Source organism: Physeter macrocephalus, chromosome 11 (assembly GCF_002837175.3).
Source record: "Physeter macrocephalus isolate SW-GA chromosome 11, ASM283717v5, whole genome shotgun sequence".
Taxonomy (NCBI): domain Eukaryota; kingdom Metazoa; phylum Chordata; class Mammalia; order Artiodactyla; family Physeteridae; genus Physeter; species Physeter macrocephalus.
Window position 1 is genome coordinate 118,207,004 of NC_041224.1, and position 26,261 is coordinate 118,233,264.

At 37.1% G+C, this 26,261-nt stretch overlaps 1 protein-coding gene across 4 annotated transcripts; it reads right to left on the reverse strand.

The window, feature by feature from the left end:
* Positions 1-488: 488 nt before the first annotated feature.
* On the reverse strand, positions 489-26,163 carry LOC102974787 (uncharacterized). Of its 4 annotated transcripts, XM_028495714.2 has the most exons (9): positions 25,714-25,898; positions 22,339-22,398; positions 14,357-14,478; positions 12,647-12,785; positions 9,560-9,681; positions 7,545-7,655; positions 5,817-5,923; positions 2,297-2,387; positions 614-794 (listed from the first exon to the last, which is right to left on the reverse strand). In XM_028495714.2, the coding sequence occupies exons 1-9, from the start codon at positions 25,808-25,810 to the stop codon at positions 678-680; spliced, it is 966 nt and encodes a 321-aa protein (XP_028351515.1). In that variant the 5' UTR covers positions 25,811-25,898; the 3' UTR covers positions 614-677. The 4 variants fall into 4 exon arrangements, with proteins under 4 accessions (XP_007112371.1, XP_028351515.1, XP_028351516.1 ...); XM_007112309.4 differs by lacking the exon at positions 22,339-22,398 and having other exon boundaries at positions 489-794; positions 25,714-26,163; XM_028495715.1 differs by lacking the exons at positions 22,339-22,398; positions 25,714-25,898 and adding an exon at positions 16,526-16,615.
* Positions 26,164-26,261: the final 98 nt, after the last annotated feature.

Below are 26,261 nucleotides of genomic sequence, written 5' to 3' on the forward strand. Positions count from 1 at the left end.
TTCTAGTTTTGCTTTTTCCTAGCAACTGCAATTATTTATTTTAGTCCTTGTGCTAGCCTCCTCAGATAAAGCTGTGTACAAGGATCTTACAGAATAGAGATCTAATAAATGGGGTACAATGTAACCTACCTTTCCCTCCACCCCTCCTTCATAATAGAAGCTACTTCTGGTCTTTTGCGGGGGGCATATCTGGACTTGGTATATAGAGTTAGTGACTAAAGAAGGACACATGTTGGGACTTCCTTGGTGGTCCAGTGGTTAAGACTCCGCACTCCCAATGCAGGGGGCCTGGGTTCGATCCCTGGTCAGGGAACTAGATCCCACGTGCATGCCGCAACTAAGAGTTCGCATGCCACAACTAAGGAGCTGGCGAGCCGCTCCTTAGTTGCAGGTGCAACCAAATAAATAAATAAAAATTCAAAAAAAAAAAGTACACGTTTATATTTTTAACAAAAGAAACCAGGGGAAAACCAACATTTTTTCACACAAATATTTTAATAAAATTATCACGCAAAGTTGTATATAAACACATACAACTATTTACAAATATGTAAGCATATGTACAAAGACTAGAAAGGAATATACAGAAAAAATATGTGTTAGGATACTGGGGCGGGGTTCTGCTTCTTTTAAATTATTTTGTAATTATTTTACACTGAGGTAGGACTATTGTAGTGTTAGAGAATCTTGTATAAATGTATTTGTTCAAGAGCTTCCCTGTCAATATCCTTTTCTGGGTATACATCATAGTTCAGTGGTACCTCTTCAACCCAGGGAGATAACTGTATATTAACCTGGAAAAAAAAAGGTCATAAACAAATATGAAAATTACAGAATGAACCTATTCTCTTGAATTTCGAGAAATCATGAATAAGTAATTGAACACAAAAGATTTTTATTACATTGAGAGGGACTAAGTTCTACATGGTGCCACATAATTCTTTGTCATACTAAATGGTAGGTCTGTGGATTCAGGGACTTAATGAATTTACCTTGATTTTGGAATTTGAAAGAATAAAGAACATATAGTATAATTATTTTAATGTAAATAGTTTAATAATTAAACTAGCTTAAACAATAAAAGATTAAAACAACAATGGGAGTACACAGAGAAACGGTTCATATACACACAGTGATGGTGCTAAGAGGTTGCACGAGAGGGGGTAATCTCCCTCCATAACCTTTATCAGGCCCTTCCCTTCACACTGCAAACTTGGGTCTCCAGGATACAGAAATTCTGGAGCCACCAATGGATATATTTGTTTAAAGAAGTTTCATTAAATAGGAAAGCAATAACGTTATTCAAGAATTCATATATAAGGACTCTTTGAAAAATATTTTACTTTGGTAAGTGAAAATCACTGAATTATTTCAATACATATAGACATTATAAACTGGAGAGCACATATTTTAAAAGGTATGTTTTTATGAGTATGGAAAAGTATGGTAGAATCATACCACTCATGGGGTAGGGATCTCATGGGGAGGGAATTAGGTGGGGGGAAATTGGGGAGATCAACATCGTTTCTTTATATATCTCTAGATTATTTCCCTTGTTATGACAAACATGAATTACTTTTGTAATTTGGACGATTGACAAAAATTTTTAAAGAAGGTATTATTGATGATTGTTTAGTTTTTTAAAGGAAGAAATATATACTTAAATTTGGCAGTGCTTATATGCGAGGAAAGAGATATTAAAGAAAATGATAATATGCCCCTGTACTAAGAAATGCCACAGTATCTTTCATCTAGTGATCGCAAAGAGTTTTACAAACATTAATTAACCTTTATAAAAGGGTCAATTTATTGGGCTGAATCTTATTATTAAGTATCAGCCTTATTTTGTACGGAGAATCTGAGGAACATAGAAGCAGTTTGTGCAAGATTCCAAACTTGACCTAGAAGCTCAACTGTGTTCAGGATGTGGGCCTCCAGTCCACTTACTGATTCTAGAAACCTGAACAGCTCTGTTCCTTGTGTTCTCAGGGAAAAAGTTATGATGTGGGTGTTCTAAGTCTCTTACAAATATTTAATAGCATTTGTTAACCTAAATAAAACTGTAACCCCACAGTTGGAAAAATTGGGTGGAGAAGCAAAGGAATCTGTACACTTTCAGAGCTCTTGATGCCAGTGAACAAACCACAAATCAGTTCTTAAGCCATAAGGTTTTGCTGTTCTTTCTATCATCGTCACTACATTCAGACAGAACATTTCTAGAATATTTTAACAGCTATCAGAAAAAAGCAGAAGAAAAGTTTTGACAATAAAAATGCTGGGAAAGAGGCTTACATACCTGAAGACCTGAGAGAGAATCTTCAAGACTTGGCACTGTCACTAATAAGGATCCTTGTTTCTTTACATTATGGCTGATATATTCCCAGGCTCTATAACACATTCAAAACTTTTATGTTATGCTTTACCAGACAGTGGATATTTTTTCAAAATGAGGATGACAAAAAAAAATATAGCCCAGGTGATATGTAGAAATCCAGATGGGTAAAAATGTTTGCCAGCAGAAAACAGGACCACAGCAAGATAGTAGAAATTGGTAAATTCATTTCCTGAAGGGATGTTGGCGAAATTGTGAAGTTACAATATTGAGAGAGATTTAACAAGATGGGGATTAGAGTTAATACAAGGGATTGTGAATAAGGCCAAAAGGAAGTTTTCAGAACTGATACAGAAATCAAAACTGGATCAGCATTAAAGCCTCTTCAATTCTTTATGAACTGTCAAACTTTCTGCAGAATGAACCAGGGCTGAGGGGTGTGAGTGGGAAAGAGTCATGGAGAAAGGCCACAGAAGCCAGAAAACAAGCAAAGACTAAAATAAGAGTATAACATATAGATTAGATCTTTTAAAATAATATCAAGAGTGAAATCATACTTTATATGGATGACAGAAATATTCAATGGAAAGAATTCTGGACACTATGGCACCTGAGAAGTTTAATATCAACTAGATTTAAAGCACGATGGCATGCCATGTGCATATATATGTGTCAGAGGGCAGTGTCTGACCAGTTCTGATTAACCTGTAGAGCAGACACGAATGGGATTTCTACACTGTGCACAAGCCTTGACAGTACACCCTGCTATTGGGGAGCAAGGGTCAAGCAATGCAGGGATGTGCACCCCTTGTAGTGGGGCAGGTGGGCAGCAGTATCATTTGCACTTATTTTACTTACAGCAATGGTTATTGGGTTTAGTATATTCTGGAGCTTACTAGGCAAAACGATACAAATGTTCTTTTTCTCAGGCTAGATATAAAACCAAGAAGCAGTGTTTGATCATAAACATCACTGTGCTTGGGCTAGAGCTGTTGGTTGTCTTGATGTAGTTCCTTAGAAATCATATATTTTACAAGTCTATTTAGTAAGACTGAAGAAGCTGAGTATACTGGCATGGTTGGGCATGGCTCTCAAAATAGCACTTGCTGTTTCTGAGAAGCTGTCATTGTAGTAGTTGTATATGTTTCACCTACTGAAAAAATACAGAGGCACCTTTTAAACTAAGAATTACTCTACTTGCTACAGTACAGAATTATATAGGTAAATGATCAATTTTGTCAGAACGATTCTAATATCAGAATGCTTTACTGTATCTTCTAAACTTTCTCCCGTGTACTGTCATTCGTGATGAAGATAATTAACCATGAGAGGCTATAATCTATCTATATTTAGAATTCACTGCATTTGATTAACTTGGAGAAATGACTGAACTAACACATGGTCAATATCTATTTGGTGAGTCATGCAGAGTTTGTGAATTAATTTTCCAAGATAGTTTTTTTTTGAGATTATTTATTTTTTTAATTTATTATTTTTGCCTGTGTCTGGTCTTAGTTGTGGCATGCGGGTTTTTCACTGGACCACCAGGGAAGTCCCACAAGATAGTTTTTAAAACAGCCCAAACATGAAAATACTTTTTAGTATCAAGTTAACAGGTAGCATTCATCATTCTTCAGCATTGAAAATCTTCCTATATGAATCTGTGAAGAGTTTAAGGTGTTTTTCTCTTTTAACTTCTTATACAGCATAAACCTAGTATATTTCATTCTCCAATAATTATGTAATGTTTTGACTACTGGTCCTGAACTTAAAAAGGTAAAAAGCTATACATATTTTGTCCACTGGAGATTAAGCTTAAAGAGTGCACTATGATTAAAGCAACTTGTTCATGTTGTGTTTCTGGCCTTTAGCCTGTGACCAAAAAATCATCATCCATTCTGGCTGAGCTTTGAGGATATGATTAGCTTTCTGTTGAACTAGTTTCTTTTTAAACTATTTACACTGTTAATTTTGTACTAACCTTAACCTACAAGTAATAGATATGTGTGTGTATGTGTGCAAGAGAGAGAGAAAATAGACGGTAAAGGGGTGGCAGGATAAAGAGGGTTACTCATTCAGGATTCTACTCCATATTAACTGTTTATGGTCTATAATTATGTCTTTTTACTTCTTGCAGTAGAAACTTCACTGATGCACTAATCCAAAGGTGTGTAATGCCCTTTCACAGATTGGAAAGGAGGTTTCCTGCATCTAGAGTATACGTATGTCATTATGATAAATTAGTCAGCAAGCCTAACTGACCAGAAAATCAGTGTCTCAGACTACAGGAATTTTCTAATTAGAGGAACTTATAAGTCCTGATGAGAAGTCAGAAAAGCAATCACAGGGAATTCCCTGGTGGTCCAGTGGTTAGGACTCCACACTTACTGCCCAGGGCGTGGGTGCAACCCCTGGCCGAGGAACTAAGATCCCACAAGCCGCACAGAGCAGCAAAAAATTAAAAAAAAAAAAAAAAAAAAAAAGTGATCAGAGATTTGCTAATTTTTCTATTGCTTGAATAGTGGAATAAACTCCAGGAACCTACTATTACCACATTAAGAACATTTTAAAAATTTGATCATTATTCACTGTTTTCTAGCTGAATATTCTTATATCTTGTTTTAAAAAATTATTTATTTATTTATTTATTTTTGGCTGAGTTGGGTTTTCGTTGCTGCGTGCGGGCTTTCTCTAGTTGTGGCGAGTGGGGGCTACTCCTCTTCGTCGCGGTACATGGCTTCTCTTTGTGGTGGCTTCTGTTGTTGAGGAGCACAGGCTCTAGGTGCGTGGGCTTCAGTAGTTGTGGCACGCGGGCTCAGTAGTTGTGGCTCACGGGCTCTAGAGCACAGGCCAGTAGCTGTGGCGCACGGGCTTAGCTGCTCTGCGGCATGTGGGATCTTCCTGGACCAGGGCTCGAACCCATGTCCCTTGCAGGTGGATTCTTAACCACTGCGCCACCAGGGGAGCCCTATATCTTGTTTTATAGTCATTTATAGGCACCAGTTAATTCCCATAATTTTGTGATAGGAGAGCATAGGACATGTTTTTTCAAAGAAAAGAAAACTGAGGCAGAAAAGAATAAGTATAAAAACTCACTGGGAATTGATAACTTCTTGCATCCCAGACTGCGAAGCAAATGCTTGGGTCATGAAACCATTTTATAACTACTCAAAATTACATGTAATATTTACAAGGTTAGACAACCAAAGTTTATTTTTATTTTCATTTAGACATAACACATTTCCTTATTAATATAAACTCAATGACAGTTGAGGTCATTTCTGAGAAGTTTAGTATCACTGCGGGGCCCCGGGTTTGATCCCTGGTTGGGGAACTGAGGTCCCACAAGCCTCGTGGTGTGGCAATAAATAAATAAATAAATAAAAAATAAAAAGTTTAATATGAAAACACTTCTACCAATCCCTTTTCATACTTTGTTAGATATATTTTAACAACGGATTTCTTGCTTGAATAAATAACGTACCTGGCCTGTTCTGCCTCATTAAGAAAATATTCAAAGACATTATTCATTATAATAACATCAGCATTTTGCAGAAGTGAACCTTGTGTACAGATGTCTGCATGAAGCACCTAAAAAAGAATGAGTTCACGTAAGAGAACAAAGACACCATATCATATAATCACGTAAGAAATAGCTATTGATTCAATGATGTTGTGAGGCAATATGGGAAATTCACACTTCTTAAAAATGGGAGAACAGTATATTTAATACTATTACCTATGGAAGATACTTAATACCGAATAAAAACCATAAACTTGTGAAAATTTTATTTGTTTTAGATGGAATCATTTATATAGTTATAATTACACTCTTTTCACTCCCAGTTCAGAGCTTTTTCCATTATATCACTAGCTATTCTGGCTACATCATCAACTGGATTTGTACATTTGGGTAGTCAGTGTCTTCATAAATAAAATGGAGTAATATATGTCCTGATTCACAGAATCAAATGGGACCATATAAAATTTAAAAAGTAATTTATAAATTGTAAAATGTTAATACAAATATGTTAACTGGCCTTGTCCAACTCTTCATCTAAAATTCACCTGAATATATTATCTATCCAAGAAAGCAAACAAAATAATTTACTGAAAAAACTATATACCTCAAAAAATTAACTTCGACTATAATCAACAAGTCTTGTAGACCACAGGCAAGATAATAAGAGGAAACATTTATTTGGTCAAGAGCAAAGCAAATAACTTTTATTTTAAAAAGAAGAGAAAAAGTTTTTTTATATCATATGATTTCTTTCCAAAAAAGAACTTAGCCTTACAAATAAATAATATCCAGAATGTTTAAATCTCGATTTCTAATTAAATCAATATTCCTGTTATGTGATTCTTATTATGTAAAAGCAGTGTGTTTTTGTTCATTAAATATGGGATAGTGAGAAAAATCCATGAACTTATTATTGGACAATGAATTCTTTGATCACTTGCCTCTCAATTTCCAAGATGAGAGAAAGAGAAAAAAAAGGAAGGATGGAAGGAGGAAGAGAATGAAAAGTTTTCCTTCTATAAGAAAGGGGAAAGCTAGATCCTTAATCTTACTAAGATATGTCTTTCAATATTTGATTGCATTGAATACCAGAGATCCTTAGATACACAATACTTCTGTATACTGCCATTAGAAGTGTAGGATCACTAGTGAAATGACAAGGATTACTGCATCAACCAAAAAACTTCCTTTCCCTTTTTTGTTATTTGTTCCCCTTACATATAAGAAACAGAAAATTTCTGTCGTAGCCCAACCCAGGACATCATTCTCCCATGAACTGCTATTCTGTGGCACCCACAATTCCTATTGAAAGCTTATAAAAAGATAAAAACTGTGAGCATTACTTAACCTTTTTGCTTACTTTCAACATTCAAAGTTTAATTAAATACACTTCTGACCAACATCAAGAGATTCAAAATTACTGCTACCAAAACTATAGCTGATATGAAGAAAATAAGAAAAAATTCTACTTTCTAATAAAATCTGGGAGGAAGAGAAAAATGTGAGTGGAACATATTGATAATAATTCATCTTTATTATCAGTGTTTTAAAATATTAAGTTAACTCAATCTGTTTCTACAAAACAGCAATCAAGAATAGATTCAAAAAGAGTTTCCAACTCCAATGCGGAAGAAATTTGGCTAAACTATGCTATACGGTGGATAACAGAATAAACATTTAAAAGGGTACCTTTATTCTGTCAGTGAACTGGTACTTTTTTATGACCATTTCCTGCAACTGGCAAAAGTCTCCATTCAATTCTACTCCATACAGTTGTGATGCTGAACTGTAAAGATAACCCTAAAATATGAAGACACATTATGATGCAAAAGAATTAACTTTTAGTTGTGGGTTTATTTCTACTTAAAATTTTAAAAGTCAAACTTTTTTTTTTTTAAAGTCTTTATTGAATTTGTTACAATATTGCTTCTGTTTTATGTTTTGGTTTTTGGCCGCGAGGCATGTGGGATCTTAGCTCCCCAACCAGGGATCAAACCAGCACCCCCTGCACTGGAAGGCAAAGTTTTAACCACTGGACCACCAGGGAAGTCCCTAAAAATCAAACTTTTAAAAATAGAATTCAATAAAGTAAAAATAAAGATAAAAAGGAAAGATAAATAACATTTTATAATTTATGTAAAACAACTTTTAAGAACTTAGACTCTTACTCATCGAGACCTTGATTGTAGTTTATTAATTTCCGTTATTTAAAAGTAATCATATTTTTAAAGACTGATTTCTTACTTTTCCTGATAAAACTGTGCATTCAACAAAGTTGGAAATGAGGAAAGTGATCACATATAGATTCTTTGTTTAATACCCTACTTCTGTAATTTCTTGGGAAGTTACATCAGGGGAAAGCAAGAAAGGCATTAACCTGTGGGAAATATAATGGAAACTCATGCACAGTCTGACACAAGAGGAGGGTGGCTGGAGGTGTGTCCTGTTTGGCTTTGAGAAGTCAGCCTGGTCTCTGGCAATCCACCAAAGATAATTGGTCATTAGTTAACAAGGATCATCAAGAACTGACTATATATTATTATGTATCTATTTTTGGTTGTAATAACAAAAAATAATCTGGAAGGAGAGGTCAAATCATATTCTGAAGACCATTATACATCAACTAACACGTGTAAACTAAATTTATATTTATAGCTCATCATGAATGTTTAGAATATGTTCAATGGAGCATATGTAAGTATTCAAAAAATTTTTGTTGACTGAATCAGTGATGTACTATAGAGGAAAATGACAATATGTTTAAATTCATTAATGCTGCCAAATACCTGCATAGCCACAATTATTTCAGCTATATACTTTTCTAACAAATGAAAAAATTAACAAGAATGGACAAAATATGGTAAACAAGCATAATCTCTAAAGTTCTCCAAACAAAGCCATCTGATAAACTGTACTTTCTATTATGGCTATTTTTCCTAATTGTAGAATAAAAGTCAATACTGAAAAATAAATGAAGCATGAAAGAGTTAACTGTTTCTGTTTAGAGCAGGCAGTGATGCTGGGAACTGATAGGGCCTGTTTCTGGCATGAACATCTACTGCTGTTGGCCACATGTTTTAACACATCTGCTAATGACAACCAGAAACCACATTTCAGTTTTTTGATAAAACCATTTAAGAATATTAAAAATGCTCATGATTTGAATTTTTTTTAAAAAAAGCCACATTGAAGACACAAAAGTCTACATTCAAACTTCGGATCACAGAAAACTAGAGCACGATGTGTCCTGGATATCATTTAGTTTGCTCACTTACAGGTCAGGAACTTGAGGCACAGAGGTGTTCAGGGACTTGCTCATAGCCATAAGCAATTTCCCAGGTCAAATAAATTTGTGTTTTATAAGAGCTCTTATCAAAACTCAGTATACTATACTATTTTAGTACAGTACAGAAAATGGAGTTAGAAGGGCAGTAAGTGAGTGACAGAATAGCAAAGTGTTATGAGGGTCACCTGTTGCTGTTTTGCTGATATTCCTTCACTTGTGTCACAGAGTCAAACTAGTAAAGGAAATCAGAGAGGTGGCCTTTGAAAGTCCAAATTTGATACACTATTTTAACCATATTATTCTGTTACTCTAATAAATAAAACCAAGCTGTCACCTTGGATGGTGGCAGGCAAAACTGATGCTAGTAGGAGAAGAAAGTATTTCCAAATGTTGAGTATGTCCACAAGCTGGACTTTACCCCGTAAAGGACGGTGCCAAGCCTGGAGCCAACGTCAACCAAGACCTTTCCCGATAGATCAGGGAGTACATGATGATAAATGAACTTCAATTCCATGAGAGAGAAGGAATGAGAAATAAACCCTGGAGAATTAGAACAGAGTAAACATTAAATTCTGCTTGGGGATTAACAATTCCATTCTGTATTTCTAATTCTTTCACCTGTAAAGTGTATTTCATGCTTTTCTTAATCAATGAAAGCCATTCAGAGGTTATTTAGAAAAAATCAATGTGATAATTTTGTATTCATTCACTCTGAGCTGTATTAGACAAGAACAAATATGAAGTCTCTGACATTTAAAAGGCCTCTAGAGGGAATTCCCTGGCGGTCCAGTGGTTCCACTGCAGGGGGCACGGGTTCCATCCCTGGTCAGGGGACTAAGATCCTACAAGCCGCGCAGCACGGCCAAAATCATCATCACTCATCATCATCATCATCATCAAAGGCCTCGAGAAAACCGCTACTCAGCTGCCTGTCCCTACCCGCATGCTCCTCATTTCCTTCTTGCTGCTGCTTAGGGTGTCCTGGGTTTTCCCCTTCCACTTCTCCTTCTGACCTGCTGTTCCCAGCAACTGCTTCCTAACCCCCATACCATCTGGCTTTCTCACCCTATCCCAGAGCCAACCACAGGGCTTCCACCTCTTGCTGCACAGACTGTAAACTACCCAATGAATGACCATCTCTGGAGTGGAACAATGTGGCAGCCCTGACCAACCTAAAGTGTGTTCTGGAATGCAGGAGAGGGGTGGTATGGAAGGAGGTTAAGACACTCCTAAACTGTTATTTCCCTTAGTTTAATTGCTACAATTTCTAGTCTCCCAGCCCACCTTCTCACTCCATTATTTCTGTGATGAAATACCTGGGAGAGCCTGAGTCTGTTTTTTCTGATATGGAGGTAACCCAAAGACTTTCTCTACTGTATGCTACATGATATAATGGTCAGGAAGGGGAGAAACTTTGATCATAACTAATGACTGGTGGCAAAGAAAATGGAAGCAGGCAGGCGAATCCCTTGGAAGAAAATAAAGGATGACTAGGCCTCAGAAGTAACACTGGAGGTGATGGGGTGGAGGGGCGTTGAACACCAGAGTCCTTATCTCCTCTCATCCTCACGATCCTCTTTGCCACGTTAGTCCTCCTGCCCTGGGCTCCAGAGTCATCGTTCGTGTCTTGTAGCTGGACAAGCCCCTTTCATATAGGGAATAAGAGGCCCACATGGAGATAGCTTTTTCAGAGTCATTATAGTTATCTGGGCTGGTCTGGGTGTCCAGACACTATTTACAGTCTGATTTTTATGTGAAAATACATCCTAACTTCCAAATTCTTCTGTGTCAAACATAGCTCTTTTGTAAATTTCTCTACATCAGATCTGATATGGTGTTATTTATAATTCACTTTTTAGTTTTCCTTCTATTGTTCTTTTTCTTTTGGCTGCGTTGGGTCTTTGTTGCTGTGCGTGGGCTTTCTCTAGTTGCGTCGAGCAGGGTCTACCCTTTGTTGTGGTGCACAGGCTTCTCACTGTGGTGGCTTCTCTTGTTGCGGAGCACGGGCTCTAGGAGCACGGGCTTCAGTAGTTGTGGCACACGGGCTCAGTAGTTGTAGCACACGGGCTTAGCTGCTCCGCGGCATGGGGGATCTTTCTGGACCAGGGATCGAACCCGTGTTCCCTGCATTGACAGGTGGATTCTTAACCACTGCGCCACCAGGGAAGCCCCTTCCTCTACTGTTCTTGTCTAAGTCCTTTTCTATTCTGTGAATTTCAAATACTTCAAATGGAAATAAGTACTATCTAAAAATAGAATCTTAAATCAGTAAACCAGGGTAGTTTAATCCCCAACTACAATACAGGTACAATATATTTGTATTAGCAACATACTACAAATTTGGTAGTAGTTAATTTTCGAGAATAATATTATCTAAGATCAGTAATATGAGCACAATATTACTTACCCACTCTAAGCAACACCTCTAAATCTAAGTGAGCCCAGAGATTGAAATAGCATGTTTAAATTAATAGCCTAGCCAATAATATCCAGTTTGAACAAAAAATATATTAACAGAAGAGTTAACATCTTAGCAGCATGGAGTCAGTCTAGTTTCCCATTTGAAACACAGGTGCTGCATCTGAGGGACAGAGATGCAGGAGACTGTCACTAGAGTTGTTCTGGGTTATAGACCGAAGAGGCTCCATGATGTCAAATCATGGCCTGAATAGACTGTCAAGATTATCTACCTCCGTCCTCTGTCCATGCCCATCCAACAATATCTGATTACTATCTGACTTCTCAAGTAGATGTTTCTATGGGGAGAACGTTTTCAGCCCCCTTGGCAGTTATATTTCTCATTGTAAATAAATCAGCACTATGGTTAAATGTGAATCTCTTTTGAGTATATAACGTATGAGTCAGTTTCCCTGTATTCATTCACTTCACTTAGTTGCTGGACCTGAAAAGTCACCTCCAGTTAAACATGCTCAGTGAAAAGCAGAAATATCCCCCTGGGAGAGACATGAAGTGGCCTAGCTTCCCTGGACGATGTTTCTATTTAGTTTCCCTGACTGCAATAATTGGTAATGGCTAGGCTGCAGGTTGTCCTTTTGCTTTCAAAAAACAGTGAATGCTTGGGCAAGAATCTGCATACTCGGGACTTCCCTGGTGGCGCAGTGGTTAAGAATCCGCCTGCCAATGCAGGAGACATGGGTTCGAGTCCTGGTCCAGGAAGATCCCACATGCCGCACAGCAAATAAGCCCGGAAGCCACAACTACTGAGCCCACGTGCCACAACTACTGAAGCCTGTGCGCCTAGAGCCCGTGCTCCGCAACAAGAGAAGCCACCACAATGAGAAGCCTGCACACCGCAATGTAGAGTAGCTCCCGCTCGACGCAACTAGAGAAAGCCCACGTGCAGCAACGAAGACCCAATGCAGCCAAAAATAAATAAATAAATAAAAAATAAAAATTAAAGATATTAAAAAAAAAATCTGCATACTCATGACATGTAAGGAAAAGTACACACGAAGTCATTGGGTTTGCAGGCTTGAGTGCCCACCTAAAGGTGCTGTCTGGTGTGAGCCGCACACCATACAGTAGTATCTGCTCATTTTTCCTTCCTCACATAATGAATCAATAAAGTCTTCATCATAAAGGAATGCATCAACGTGAACTGTGGGTTCTGGCTGCTGCTGTATCTGGTGGAGAGAAGAAAAACATCAAAAGAAACAAAGTACAAAGAAGTCTCTTTTTATTGCTAAATAAGGCAAAACATCAGTGGTTCATATGCTAAAATTCTGAGAGCAAGACAAGGCCCAGGAAGACAAGTTTTGATTATGGAAGTCAGCAACTCTGCTCTGCTTTTGCTTTACTTTTCAGATACTAGCAACTTGTTATTTGACATGTCATGATGCAAAACATGTCTATGAGAAATAGATTAAAATTTTAGTTGAAAGGAGTATTTTGAGACCATCTTGTCCATCCTAAGTAGTGTATTTTACAAATAAAGAAACTGATACCCAGAGAGATTTCTCCCAAGAAATGACACTAGTTAGTTAAGAGCGGGAAGAACTGAAACTAATATCAGGTCTTCTGAGTCCTACATGTCAGCGACTTGCCCATCAAAATACTTAGCAAGTAACCTTTGCCCAGAAGCAAAGTTTTCAAATAATAACAATGTTAGTAAAACTCCATGCTTACAAATAATAGCACTTTATTAATACTGGTGGTACATGATATAATAGCAAGCAGCTACAGAGAAAAATATGTTTGATTCCTTCTACTTTAACACTAAATAAAGAATCAACCTATCTGCTTGGAAATCTACAAAATTATATCTACATCTATACACAAACACACACATATATAAGTATATAAAATGTATGAACATATACAAGGACCAGAAGGACACAAAGGAAGAGAAAAACAGTTTGTTGGGATGGGGGATTGTGGATCCACCATTAACATGCAATGAATATTTTTTCCCTTTATATATTGTGTTATATCACGAGACTGATAAGATTGTTTTATTAATAACATCCAAACTGTATTACAAATATTGCTCTCAGTTTTTATACTACCCACTATTTTCCTCCTGTAAACGACTGGATGTTTACTAAGATTTACTGAGTGCTCACAATGTGCACAGAACTACTAAAAATGTACAGGATTTAGTACCTCTGCTCAGGAATTTACATGCTGAAAAACCACATGAAGCGCTGCTACTTTCAGATTAGTGGGGGAAGAAGAAATTATTATTCTTAGTTTTGCTTTAGGAAACAGTATTCATAGCATATGTATCCCATAAGAGTTGGGCTTTGAAGGTACTTGAATGAGGGGGTTGTCTGGAGAAGAAAAGTGAGAATTCTAGGAATAAAGGAATAGAAAAAGCAAAAATTGTGTAACGCAAAAGTAGGAGAAGGAAACAAAGGTGTGAACTTCACCCTTGATAAAAGCCACGGAAATGGAACAGGGAAAAGAAAACCAGGACAATGATGTAGGCAGGGACAGATTAATGTCGTGCCTTGATTTTGGGGGTGGGGGTGGGGGGTTGAGTGCTTGGCAAACAGGACACCCTCAAAAAATATCTGTTGAATGAATGGTACTAGGGAGCCAGAGGTTACAGACTCAAAAGAATTGGGGACATGATTGAAGCACCAAACGAAAAAGCAGAATTCAGGACTGATTAGACTGGAAAGGCTAATGGGGTTAGGGGAGAATAGGAGAATCCTCAAGTAGCACTAAGAGTAAATTAATTTAACATATTTACTTTTTGGAGGGCTAGATGTTCTGAGGAAAGCATGGTTTCTAGAGGTAAGCAATTCCGAAGGTCTTCTGCTATGTTTTTCAACATAATGTCATTATTGTCTTGAATGAATTCATCAAAATCTCCTGCAAAAACAAACAAACAAACAAACAGATATAGCTTTTATGGTTGTACTCATACCTAGACTAAGTGATTACAATGGATGGATATTTTCCATCAGATAGCATCAATTTATAACAATAAATAAACCTTCTAACCAATGAAATATTTAAATTTTAACAAATGTTCCATTGAAAACACTGAGTTTTTCCTTTTTCCAAACTGCTTGAAAATATAAAACTTGACTATTTCGGCCTGCTATAGAACAACAAAGGCATTTAAAAAATATGTAGTACTTTTACTACTTTATTTTTACTTAAGAAAAGTACTGCCATTAGTTTTTAGGGTCTTAAACTTACCAGTAAGTAGTCAAATATTCCTTTTGTGACCATATAGAACTTTCAAGTTTAGGAGGCATCACAAAGGGATTACTAAGAATATAACTTTAATCTGAGCATCTCTGCCTCCAATAAAATGTACTCAAGACTTTGGATAATAAGCACTACCAGATGGCACCAACTATAGAATAAAGTTTATAAGAATCATGTTGCTCCACTGCATTTGAACAGCAGATAAAATGATTATTAAAACAGCACATTTCTTATGGCTGTGGCCTACCTTTGGATAATCTGGCAAAAAGGGAAGTGTGCGTGCATGCCGATGTATATAGCAATAAAGATGGAGAAGGTAAGAGACTGATGGTGAATCTAGGTGTGGGTATAAAAGTGGTGTTCGTTGCTCTATTTTTTCAACTTATCTGTGTGTTTATAAATTTTTTTAAATTGGCTCTACAAAAGTATGATTTCTAAGCAGCTCATATAATTTTAACTAGAATGTGACTTATCTGGAAGTAAAATACTCTAAAAGTTAGCTACAGCCTGAATGCCAAATATAGACTGGAAAGGACTACTAATGAAAACATTTTACCTTTTTCTTAAAAGACATATTGAATTCTTGATAGAGTAAAAGGACCTCAAAGGGGTTGTGTTTTTCTTACTGTTTTAAAACAACTATAGAAGGAAAACAAGGAGATTCTGAAGGAAATATCATCCGTCTCCACATCTTGCCCCCCAAATCTTTGGTTGTTTTTAAATAAGTTCATGATTTCCTTCTTAAACATAATAATTCTTGTGTTGAGTCAGAATGCAATTTTCATGTCACAAATAACAATTAAAATTTGGATAATATTTTCTAGTTTGCAAAGTTCTTTCACATAGAAACTAGGTCATTTAAGTATTATAACATCCATGTAAGGAAGACAAAGCAAGATTACATTCTCTGATTTACAGAGGAGGTAACTGAGTCTTTTAAGGTTAAATGAACTGTGAAAAGTCACAAAGCAGGCCAACAGCAGCACAAGAAACAAACCTAGGTTTTTTGCTTCTAAATAAAGCTACTCTTCTTTTTCACTTTTTCCACTCTGTTTCCCTACATACAGAGGTTCTTTCTCTGTATAACTTCCTTTTGAGCAATAGTAGTTAATATGAAGATACTGATATATTATTTGGCTCCCTGAACTAATGTAGAAAGGCCTTTTAGCTCTTTTTTCTTTCCTCACCTATCTAGTATAATGATCTAAATTGTTGCTTCAAATTATTTCTAGAAGGATGCAAAATATAAATTATAGAGAAATGAAAATACTATGAAGATTCATTCCAAATTGTGTTAGGTGGAACTTAAATAGCACCTGTGATGCATTTTTTAAAAAACTGGCCTTTTAAAAATTGTATTCTTAAAATCTAATTAAATTTTCTCAAGGTGTTAATTAATACCTAACATCTGCTTATCTTCTCTCTGTAGATGGAAAACTGTCTAGAAGCCTCTATGACTTGCATTTAATTCTAATAATATTACTCACACCATTGATTCTTAGCAAGTTCTCTCAATTTGTAAATGGTATAACTGAAGAAGCCAATAAAAATCTCATTATACCAAACTAAGATATTTCATAGCCCAACTTCTTCGGATTTAATTCTGTAACATAAACAACCATGTTAGGAAAACATAGTTTTCATGTGGGTCGGCCTTATAAGAGTCTTACAGTGGAAAGGGAACTTAATTACGAACTATTACCAAATGGCAGAATCCATCCATGCATCTCTGACATATGATTGTTTTTCAGTCTTCACTTGAACACATTCGGGAAGAGCATTTCTTCCATGTGCTGAGCCAGAATCTGCCTTTCCATAACAACTCATTTTTCTAATTTCAGCTCAAGAGGAATCATCATCTTTAATGCTATTGCTATACGGCATTTATTGAATGAGCACTTTTAAGGCATGCTAAACTTTGTGCAGTGCTTTCCAAACAGTCATTTAATCCTAAGAATCCTATATGTGGTACTATTATCACTTCTATTTTATAACAAAAGAAGAATGTGAGGTCAGAATTTAAGTTACTTGTCTCAGGTCATACTGGGCAGAAAGAGGTAGAGCTGGAATTTGAATGTAGGTCTAACTCTGAACTCTTAGTTACTATACCATACAGTCTCTCTAAGGGAGCTCAGAAGGCAGCTGGCTAGTAAGAGCTCCCCTATCACTACCTTTGCCTTCTCTTCCCCCTAGCTCTGACCATGGTTCCTCATATATTGTGGGACCCATATCCACTGCCATCTGGTTGCCATCTTCTGGACTTGTTCAACAGCCCCTTTAAATGTGGCCCTGGAACTGAACTCGATTTGGCAATTTAGTTCTCTAATCCATGACTACCTTAGCTTATTTTCCTCTTGTATCACTTTGTAGTGTCTAGGGCTCTGATTGCTACTGCTACTGGGTTGTTAATAGACTTGGAAGGGGTGGTGGTGGTGAACCATCTTAAACAGTAATATGTGAAGATCGAGGGAGCTGGAGAAATGAAAGATGGGAAAGGCTGCAAATTCTGAACCATCACAATAGATTTCCTACTGTCTCCCTAGTTAAATATGTTTATTTGGGAGTCAATCCCCCAATTAATGTAAGCATCACCAGGCAAGATGAGAGATATTATGAAATTGTGTGTTAAATTACTCAGTCATTTTAAAAAGGCAGTATTAAGTGAAGACTCATTCCCAAGGATACCAGGTGAAATGAGAACTGACACCTCTTATCCTGGACAACAAACTCTGATTCAACTACATTCAAGGGTAAAAAGAGATTCCTTCAGTTACAGCAGTGATTCTTCACCATGGTCCTAGTTAACAGGATCCACATATGGGCTTTTATGTGGTCCATAAAAGGCCTAAAGTTGCATGCTTGGTTGTATACATAAATATGTATACTTTTCTAGGAAGAAAATTCTCAAAAGATCTTTCATAATAATAGTTAATATTTGTTGAGCACTGTATGTAAGGCACTGTGGAAATTTTTAGCTCAAGAAGGATAAAATTAGTTTCATTATCTGTAGTGGTTGGCAAATAACTTCTGAAAAGAAGGGAAAGACATTTTTGCCCTAATAATGGCTATAAAACAGGTGGAAAAGGCATGATATGATAGGATATTACTGCAGTGTGTAAAACTGGAATTCATTTAACATTCTATCATCATTAAGTATTTGTTATTAAAATTAAATTACTTAAAACATTATTTTAAAAGGCTGTGTAATAGTCCACCATATGTATATTACTTAACTGTTCAGTCCTACTACTATACATTTAGATACAATTATAACTGAAAAATTGGGAACACTGCAACTAACATTTTGGCATACATCATCTCTTTGTATTTATTTCCTTACTATAAATTCTTAGAAGTACTTAAACATTTTAAAGGCTTTTGCTACATATTGTCAAATTTCTTTCCTGAAAGATTATACCAATTTAATCTATCAGAAAAGAATAAGAATATGTGTTTCATTAAAGCCTTATAGCATTGAATAGTACCATAAAAACAAACTTTGTTGTTTTAATTTGCATTTCTTTAATTACAAGTGAGGCTGAACATCTTTTAACATGTATAATAGCTATTTCAGAATGTGTGGTAACAGTACGTTGTTTGGAAAAAGTTAAAGAAAGGTGTTAATCAGTTGCCTAAGGACAGTAAGGTTTTTCTCAAATTACATATGTAGGTGGGAAGGGAGTGGAGAAAGAAGAGCTTCACTAAAGAGCAAAATTCATTCTTTAAAAATCTCCTACTTATATTTAATTAAATACATGGGGATAGAGAAGTCACCAAAGCTGACAGTCTATGAATCAAACCCCACTTTTTACATCTAGTCAGGTATCAAGTCCTATCACTTTCTCTTTTGAATCTACTTCCTCTTTCTTACCGCTTCAACTACCTCATAGGCTCAGGCACCACCTCACATTTAGAATACCAGGACAAACTCACAATTCGCTCCTGAATTATCAGTTTCCCCCCAATATAAGATATCCTGCACACCGATTTTAAACTAATCTTGCTTAAACTTCACTTTGTGTCACTCCTTCTCCTTACAATTTTGGGATGGCTTTTCACTTTTCAACATATGAAGTGTCACTCTAGACTTTCAAGGCCCTCTATATCACCAGAGTCTAACCATCCTATTTCTATTCTCATTACCCTCTAACATAACTTCTGCTCAAGATGTGCAAATCTCCTCAGGTGTTTTCCATACTCCTTCCTGTTCATACTGTTCCTTTCAACTCTATGACCCTGCCTTTTGCAATAAGGCCCTGCTCAAGTTACTTCATCTCCATGAAGTCTTACGTTCAAACTCTGGCCTTAACTCACCCATATCCTTACCTCTAATGACTTACAATACATAATTAAACATTGGGTTATATATTTCCTATTATTCATTCATATCTTATATTACTCTGAAGTTCTTATTCAAATTTTAAAAATTTACTGAGGGGACTTCTGGTCCTAGACAAGATGGCTACTTCCCTCTTTTTCCCCTGCTCCTCCCCTCTAAATACAATGAAATACCCTGGCAATAAATCAACAGGCAACCATAAAGGACTCTGAAAGCTAGAAAAAAGGTAAACTGTCTAGGGACCTGAGGATTTAAGGAAGGAGGGTCACCGCAGTGAATTCCCTCCTGAGTTTTCCTTTTATCTTCCATGTAGCCTGGACTGGGCCCTGGAGAGGCCTGCATCCCCGAACTACCAACAGCCAGATTGAAAAAAAAGAACAAAACAAAAACTAAGAAAAGCCTGCTCTCTCTCACCAAAGACTGTAAAGGGGAAGAACAACAGAGATGTACTGGGGAGCCCTAATCCCTAGTCCGCACCTGGGGCAGTGGCAGGCTATCTGGTAATGACAGGGGAGGCTGCTGTCCTCAGGCCCTCTACCCAGCAGGATAGAGACCCAGGCCTGAGGTCTCCCAGCCTTCTGCCCAGTGGCCAAGAGCAAACCAGGCCCTGTACTGCTTGTCCCCTACTCCCACTGGTGGAAGGTAAGCTCAGTGACATAGGGTGATCCAAGAAACTGTCCTTCTCCATGCAGGCAACACCAGCATAGATTGAGCAGGAGCCCCAGCAGTTTCAAGGAATGAAGCAGACCTGAATAGCACTGCAAGGGCACTGAAAACTAAATTGTTATCAGCTACAGCCCAGAAAAGCAGGTCAGAACCAACAGGTTAAACTTAAGCAGGGTAACTGCCTACTAAGATAGAAGATTTGAATAGGATCAAGTCAGCATAATATCTAAAATATCCAGGATAAAATCAAAATTATCCTAGCATATAATCAGAATATCCAGGATACAATGGAAAATCATTTATACCAAGAACAGGAAGTCATAATTTGAATCTGGCAATCTAGATGCTAACATGTAAATTAAGCAGAATTTGGATGATCAGACAAGGCTTTTAAAGCAGCCATAATAAAAATGCTTCAATAAGCAGTTAAGAATTATCCTGTAACAAGTGAAAAAAATAGAAAATCTCAGCAAAGAAGTAGAAGTCATAGAAAAAGAAATAGAAACTATAAAACCAAACAAACAACATCAACTCAAAAACACTTGCTGAATGGGTTCAGTAGTAGAGATGACAGAGGACAGAATCAGTAAACTTGAGTTGACAGATCTATAAAATTTATTCCATCTGAACAACAGAGATAAAATAGACCAAAAAAAAAATAACTGAACAGACCCTTAAGGATCTGTGGAATAACAAAAGATCTAACATTAGTATCAGAGCTCCAGAAGTAGGGGAAAAAGTGTGGGGCTGAAAAGTATTTGAAGAAATATAGCTAAAAACTCCCCAAATTTGGTTAAAGACATAAACCTACAGATATAAGAAGCCAAGCAAACTCCAAATATGATAGACCCAAAGAAATCCACATAAGAACATACCATAGACTTCTAAAAACAAAAGAGACAAAGAACAAATCTTAAAAGCAACCAAAGAGAAATGATTCACTCCCTATAGGGAAACACCAATTCAAACAGTGAATTTTTCATCTGAAACCATGGGAGCAGACTTCCCTGGTGGCACAGTGGTTAAGAATCTGCCTGCCAATGCAGGGGACACGGGTTCAATCCCTGACCCAGGAAGATCTCACATGCGAACCAACAGGTTAAACTTAAGCAGGGTAACTGCCTACTAAGATAGAAGATTTGAATAGGATCAAGTCAGCATAATATCTAAAATATCCAGGATAAAATCAAAATTATCCTAGCATATAATCAGAATATCCAGGATACAATGGAAAATCATTTATACCAAGAACAGGAAGTCATAATTTGAATCTGGCAATCTAGATGCTAACATGTAAATTAAGCAGAATTTGGATGATCAGACAAGGCTTTTAAAGCAGCCATAATAAAAATGCTTCAATAAGCAGTTAAGAATTATCCTGTAACAAGTGAAAAAAATAGAAAATCTCAGCAAAGAAGTAGAAGTCATAGAAAAAGAAATAGAAACTATAAAACCAAACAAACAACATCAACTCAAAAACACTTGCTGAATGGGTTCAGTAGTAGAGATGACAGAGGACAGAATCAGTAAACTTGAGTTGACAGATCTATAAAATTTATTCCATCTGAACAACAGAGATAAAATAGACCAAAAAAAAAATAACTGAACAGACCCTTAAGGATCTGTGGAATAACAAAAGATCTAACATTAGTATCAGAGCTCCAGAAGTAGGGGAAAAAGTGTGGGGCTGAAAAGTATTTGAAGAAATATAGCTAAAAACTCCCCAAATTTGGTTAAAGACATAAACCTACAGATATAAGAAGCCAAGCAAACTCCAAATATGATAGACCCAAAGAAATCCACATAAGAACATACCATAGACTTCTAAAAACAAAAGAGACAAAGAACAAATCTTAAAAGCAACCAAAGAGAAATGATTCACTCCCTATAGGGAAACACCAATTCAAACAGTGAATTTTTCATCTGAAACCATGGGAGCAGACTTCCCTGGTGGCACAGTGGTTAAGAATCTGCCTGCCAATGCAGGGGACACGGGTTCAATCCCTGACCCAGGAAGATCTCACATGCCGCGGAGCAACTAAACCCATGCACCACAACTACTGAGCCTGCGCTCTAGAGCCCGCGTGCCACAACTACTGAAGCCCATGCGCCCTAGAGCCCGTGCTCCACAACAAGAGAAGCCACCGCAATGAGAAGCCCGCGCACCACAACAAAGAGTAGCCCCCGCTCACTGCATCTAGAGAAAGCCCATGCACAGCAACGAAGACCCAACGCAGCCAAAAAAACCCAACCCCCCCAAAACAAAAAAACCCAAAAAACAAAAGAAACAAAAAAACCCCAAAAAACAAAACAGAAGAAACAAAAAACCAAACCAAACCAAACCAACAAAAAAGCCATGGGAGCCAGAAGATTACAAAATTTTTCACATGCTACAAAAAAAGGACCACAAACTGTAAATTTTATATCTGATGAAATTATCCTTCAGGAATGGAGAAGTAAAGAAAACCTCAGATGCAGAAAAACTAAGAATTTGTTGCCAGCAGACCTACCCTTAAAGAACTGGTAGAGGAAACTCCAACAGAAAGGAAATAGCAGAAGAAGGCCTGGAACTTCAGAAAGGAAAGAACAACAGAATGGGTAAAAACAGAGTAAATTCATTACACTATCTTTCTCCTCATTAGTTTCTTAAACCATATTTGATGGTTAAATCAAAATTTATAAAACCATCTGTAATAGTGCTCAATGTATATAGAGGAAATACATAAGACAATCAAATTTTTAAAGTGGGGGAGGGTAAAGGGACCTACATGAAAGTAAGATTTCAGTACTTCATTCTAGTGTTAAAACACTGATACCAGTAGATGGTGATGTTACATATGTATACTGTAATAGAGTAACCACAAAGAAAACTATACAAAGAGATATACTCAGAAACACTATAAACAAGAACAGAATTCTAAAACTGTTCCATTTACCCACAGGAAGGCAAGAGGAGATAAGAAATTGAGAAACAGAAGGATCAAACAGGAAACAAAGATTGGAAAATCTCTAAGTTATGGGGCTACTTCCTCAGTGCTAATAGCAATATAATATAGAACTGCAGTAGTATGCTGTTCGACCAATGTAACTAGATCCCAGGCTTTGCTTTTTATATTTGTGGGAATTTCAAAGAACCTCTAACAACTCTGTAGCTGCTGTTCAGCAACAGGTTCAATTCTGCTCAATGAAGATGTATTTAAAATACAGGAAACAGAAAAGCTTCGAAAAGCTTCTAGTCACCTACTATTAACTTCTTTAAGCATTTAAATATTTTCTTGATTATTTTATTAATTTTCTTATACACACCTTAATTTTCTATCCTTTATAACTTGATTCTTAATAGAAATTTTTATGAGTTGTTGGTTTGACATCCTCATTTGTATTTGCATATTCAGGAAAAATTGAGAGGCTTCAGAATGGTGTTTGTTAACAGATAGCTGTTAACAAAATGTAATTTTTAATATGCCTATTGGGGACCTCACATACAGTTTGGCTCTCAGCTCCCTTCACTTAATGGATTGCAGTCACTCTCCTATACTTTGAAAGCTAGATCAAGAGTCCACTATTTACATATACAAGAAGTAAAAAAGAACAGATGCTCTGCCACAAGATTAGAATCAATGAGCTGAAGTCCTGCTGTATTTTTTACTCCTTTTATTTATTTATTTGAGGGGGGAGTTGTCTTTGTGTGCTTTGTCCCTCAGACTTTTTTCATCCTTCTTTACTAGTGCTCATTTGTTTCCTAGACTTTGGCCTAAGCTGTACCAAGGTAAATACAGGCTCTATTTTTTCTATATCTTCAGTTTATATCATACTTTGACATGTGCTTGCCTCTGTCCTGGTCCAAGCTTCTAGTTCTATCAGCCTGATCCCAAATGACCTCAGGTCTTGGTATGATAATCCCACTATTCCTTCAGAGACCAAGAATATTATTTTTCCTTTTGTGTATTTAAAATTATTGTGATTTTTACCTGTTAGTAATATGTAGATTTTTTTCAGTTTCAGTAAACTCTGTGAAACTCAAAACCAAAATCATGCCTATTATTATCTCTTGCTATTCCATTAAATGGTATAAAAATTCAAGGAGAATTATAATTATCAAAGGTCTAAGCAAATGTCATACAAAAGACATTATGCAATAATTTTTTTCCTGGAAGAAGGAAGTTAATTAGGAAAATGAAAAATTGTTGATTGGAAGAATCTTTTGTGCTGTATTTCATAAAAAAGTACACTATAAGTGTCAGTTTGGGAAGATGAGAATGTTCTGGAGGCAGATGGTGATGATGGTTGCACAAAGTAAATGTATTGTACTTAATGTACACTTAAAAATGGTTAAAATGGTAAATCTTGTATTATGTATATATTACCGCATAAAAACATATACCAATAAATTACACTACTTTTAAAGATTCATATTAAAATATACTCCTTCATTTTAAGCTAAGTGACACTCTCATTTCTTAAAATATTCATGTAATAAACATTCTTCAGAAACTCAGTTTGTGTTCTAAATTGTTTAGCAAATTGCTTGAGCTTCTCTACTACAGGATCGGCTGGAGAAAGGCACAGAACATGGTGTTAGAAAAAGTAAAAACATCTTCTTTAGCCAATGGTATTGTGTCTTCTTGTTTACAAAATCATCATACAAAACATGCTTTCAACGAGTTTGAAAAATGGAGTCTCAACTGATGCCTCTAAAACTGGAGATTTAGATTACAAATGGCTCCACAAAACTGAAATCTTGAGGGCAAGGATGTTTTAGTAATTGTGCAATTGCCAGAACCAGGCAGTAGATGGCATTTTTGTAGGCACCCAGGGCTTTTGGAATAAAATATTTTGTAAATTCCTACCTTGAATCTCGTCTGTGTGTATAAATATGAAGCTAGCTCTTTGGTTTTCTCGACTTTCCAGGCTAAATCTCACTACCAGATGTCCAAGTTAATTTTAGTTTGGCATCTTATCTAAAATGATCCTTCAAAGTGTGTAGTAGTAGTAATAACAATAATGATAATACCCAAACGATTGATTGACTCTAATATCACAAAGAGAGAAAGTTCTAGGAAGAACCTCACGGATGGAAGTCTAAAATTGGGAGTCATCAGCAAACAGGAATATTTCAAGTCATGAGTCTAGATGAAAATAAACATGGAAATCAACGTTTAGGGGTACAGAAGGAGAGCATGGTTTGGAATAGTTCTCCAACAAGGAATATCCTATCCTCTTGTGCTTTCACTAGGCTTCACTTTGCCAAAACAGATCTATCCCATTCTTCAATAACTCGACCTAATTACCACATTTCCTCGATTCTAACTTGTGCTTTTTTAGTATTACTATCATTGAAAATCAAAGTCCTGTCCTCCCCTCCCCCTTTTCTCCCTCTCCCCACCCCGGAACACCTGCTATTAAATTGCTGGCCCATTTTACAATTGAGAAAATAAATGCACTAGCTACATGTGATTTTGCCTACAGGGTAAAAACTTCCAGCTCTACAGCCTGAAACTTCTCTTGCTAAGGGCTTTTTCAGGTAGTATCCTACTGGTCGTCCCAATTTTGTGGGAGTAATGGGGAGGAGGGCTAACCCATCCCCCCGCCCCCCCTTTTTTTCCTTCAGTAAAGAGGTTAGACACAAAGCGGCTGTAGCCGCTTGTCTTAAGTCTGTAGCGGAATCATAAACCTCGAGCCAGGTCCTCCTGCACCCAATCCTAAACTGGATTCTTAAACTGACAAAAGTTTGCGATGTGCCCCCCCTTCAACCCGCTCCGTAGCAGAGCGGAGACCAGAACAGCTACCCCATGGAAGGCTTCTGGCCTCATCCTAAGTCCCCAAGGTCAGCGCCCACAGCATATTCTTGCCCCAACCGTCTGACTCTGGCTCTGATCGCTTACGGGTAGTTCTCATCCACTGGAGCAGAGCTGGGAGGTCTGCTGGAGCCACCGTACGGAGTAGCTGCAGTACTGCTTGCCGAGCTGAGCGGAATTCCATGTTGGAGGAAAAAGCAGAGCAAGGGAAGGTTCGCACTGCGCACGCGTAGGCAGAGGCGGGTCCAGACACCTGATTTGACCCGGGGTGGAACCCGCCCTCCCTTGGCTGCTAAAGTCCTAAGCCCCGCCCCCTCTTTGGAGTTCTCCCTTGCTCCCGGGAATTCCTACTGTAAGGATGTAGACATCCTTACACCCCTGTCTCTCTTAGCTGGTGGTGCTCAGCCAAGTCATTTTTTCTTAAGGTGGCGCCTGGAGGCTGGACTTCTTTCCTGAGATCGCATCCCTAGAGAACTTCCTATCTTAATACTAACTATAATGACGCAGTTATTGAGCGATAGAAAACGAATGTCAAAAGCCAGTCAAAGCAAAGAAACATCTCAATAAACCCTTTCGGTAAACGCACTGAAGGATCGCGGCGGGTGCCCCGGAAGCGGAAGTGTATCCTCTTCATG

Coding starts and splice junctions, on each gene's coding strand:
- LOC102974787 (XM_028495714.2), bottom strand. CDS start 25,810: ATGGAATTCCGCTCAGCTCGGCAAGCAGTACTGCAGCTACTCCGTACG. Junction 12,786..14,356: donor AACATCTAGCCCTCCAAAAA/GTAAATATGTTA, acceptor TCTCTCCACCAG/ATACAGCAGCAGCCAGAACC. Junction 9,682..12,646: donor ACACCAGACAGCACCTTTAG/GTGGGCACTCAA, acceptor CTAATTCTCCAG/GGTTTATTTCTCATTCCTTC.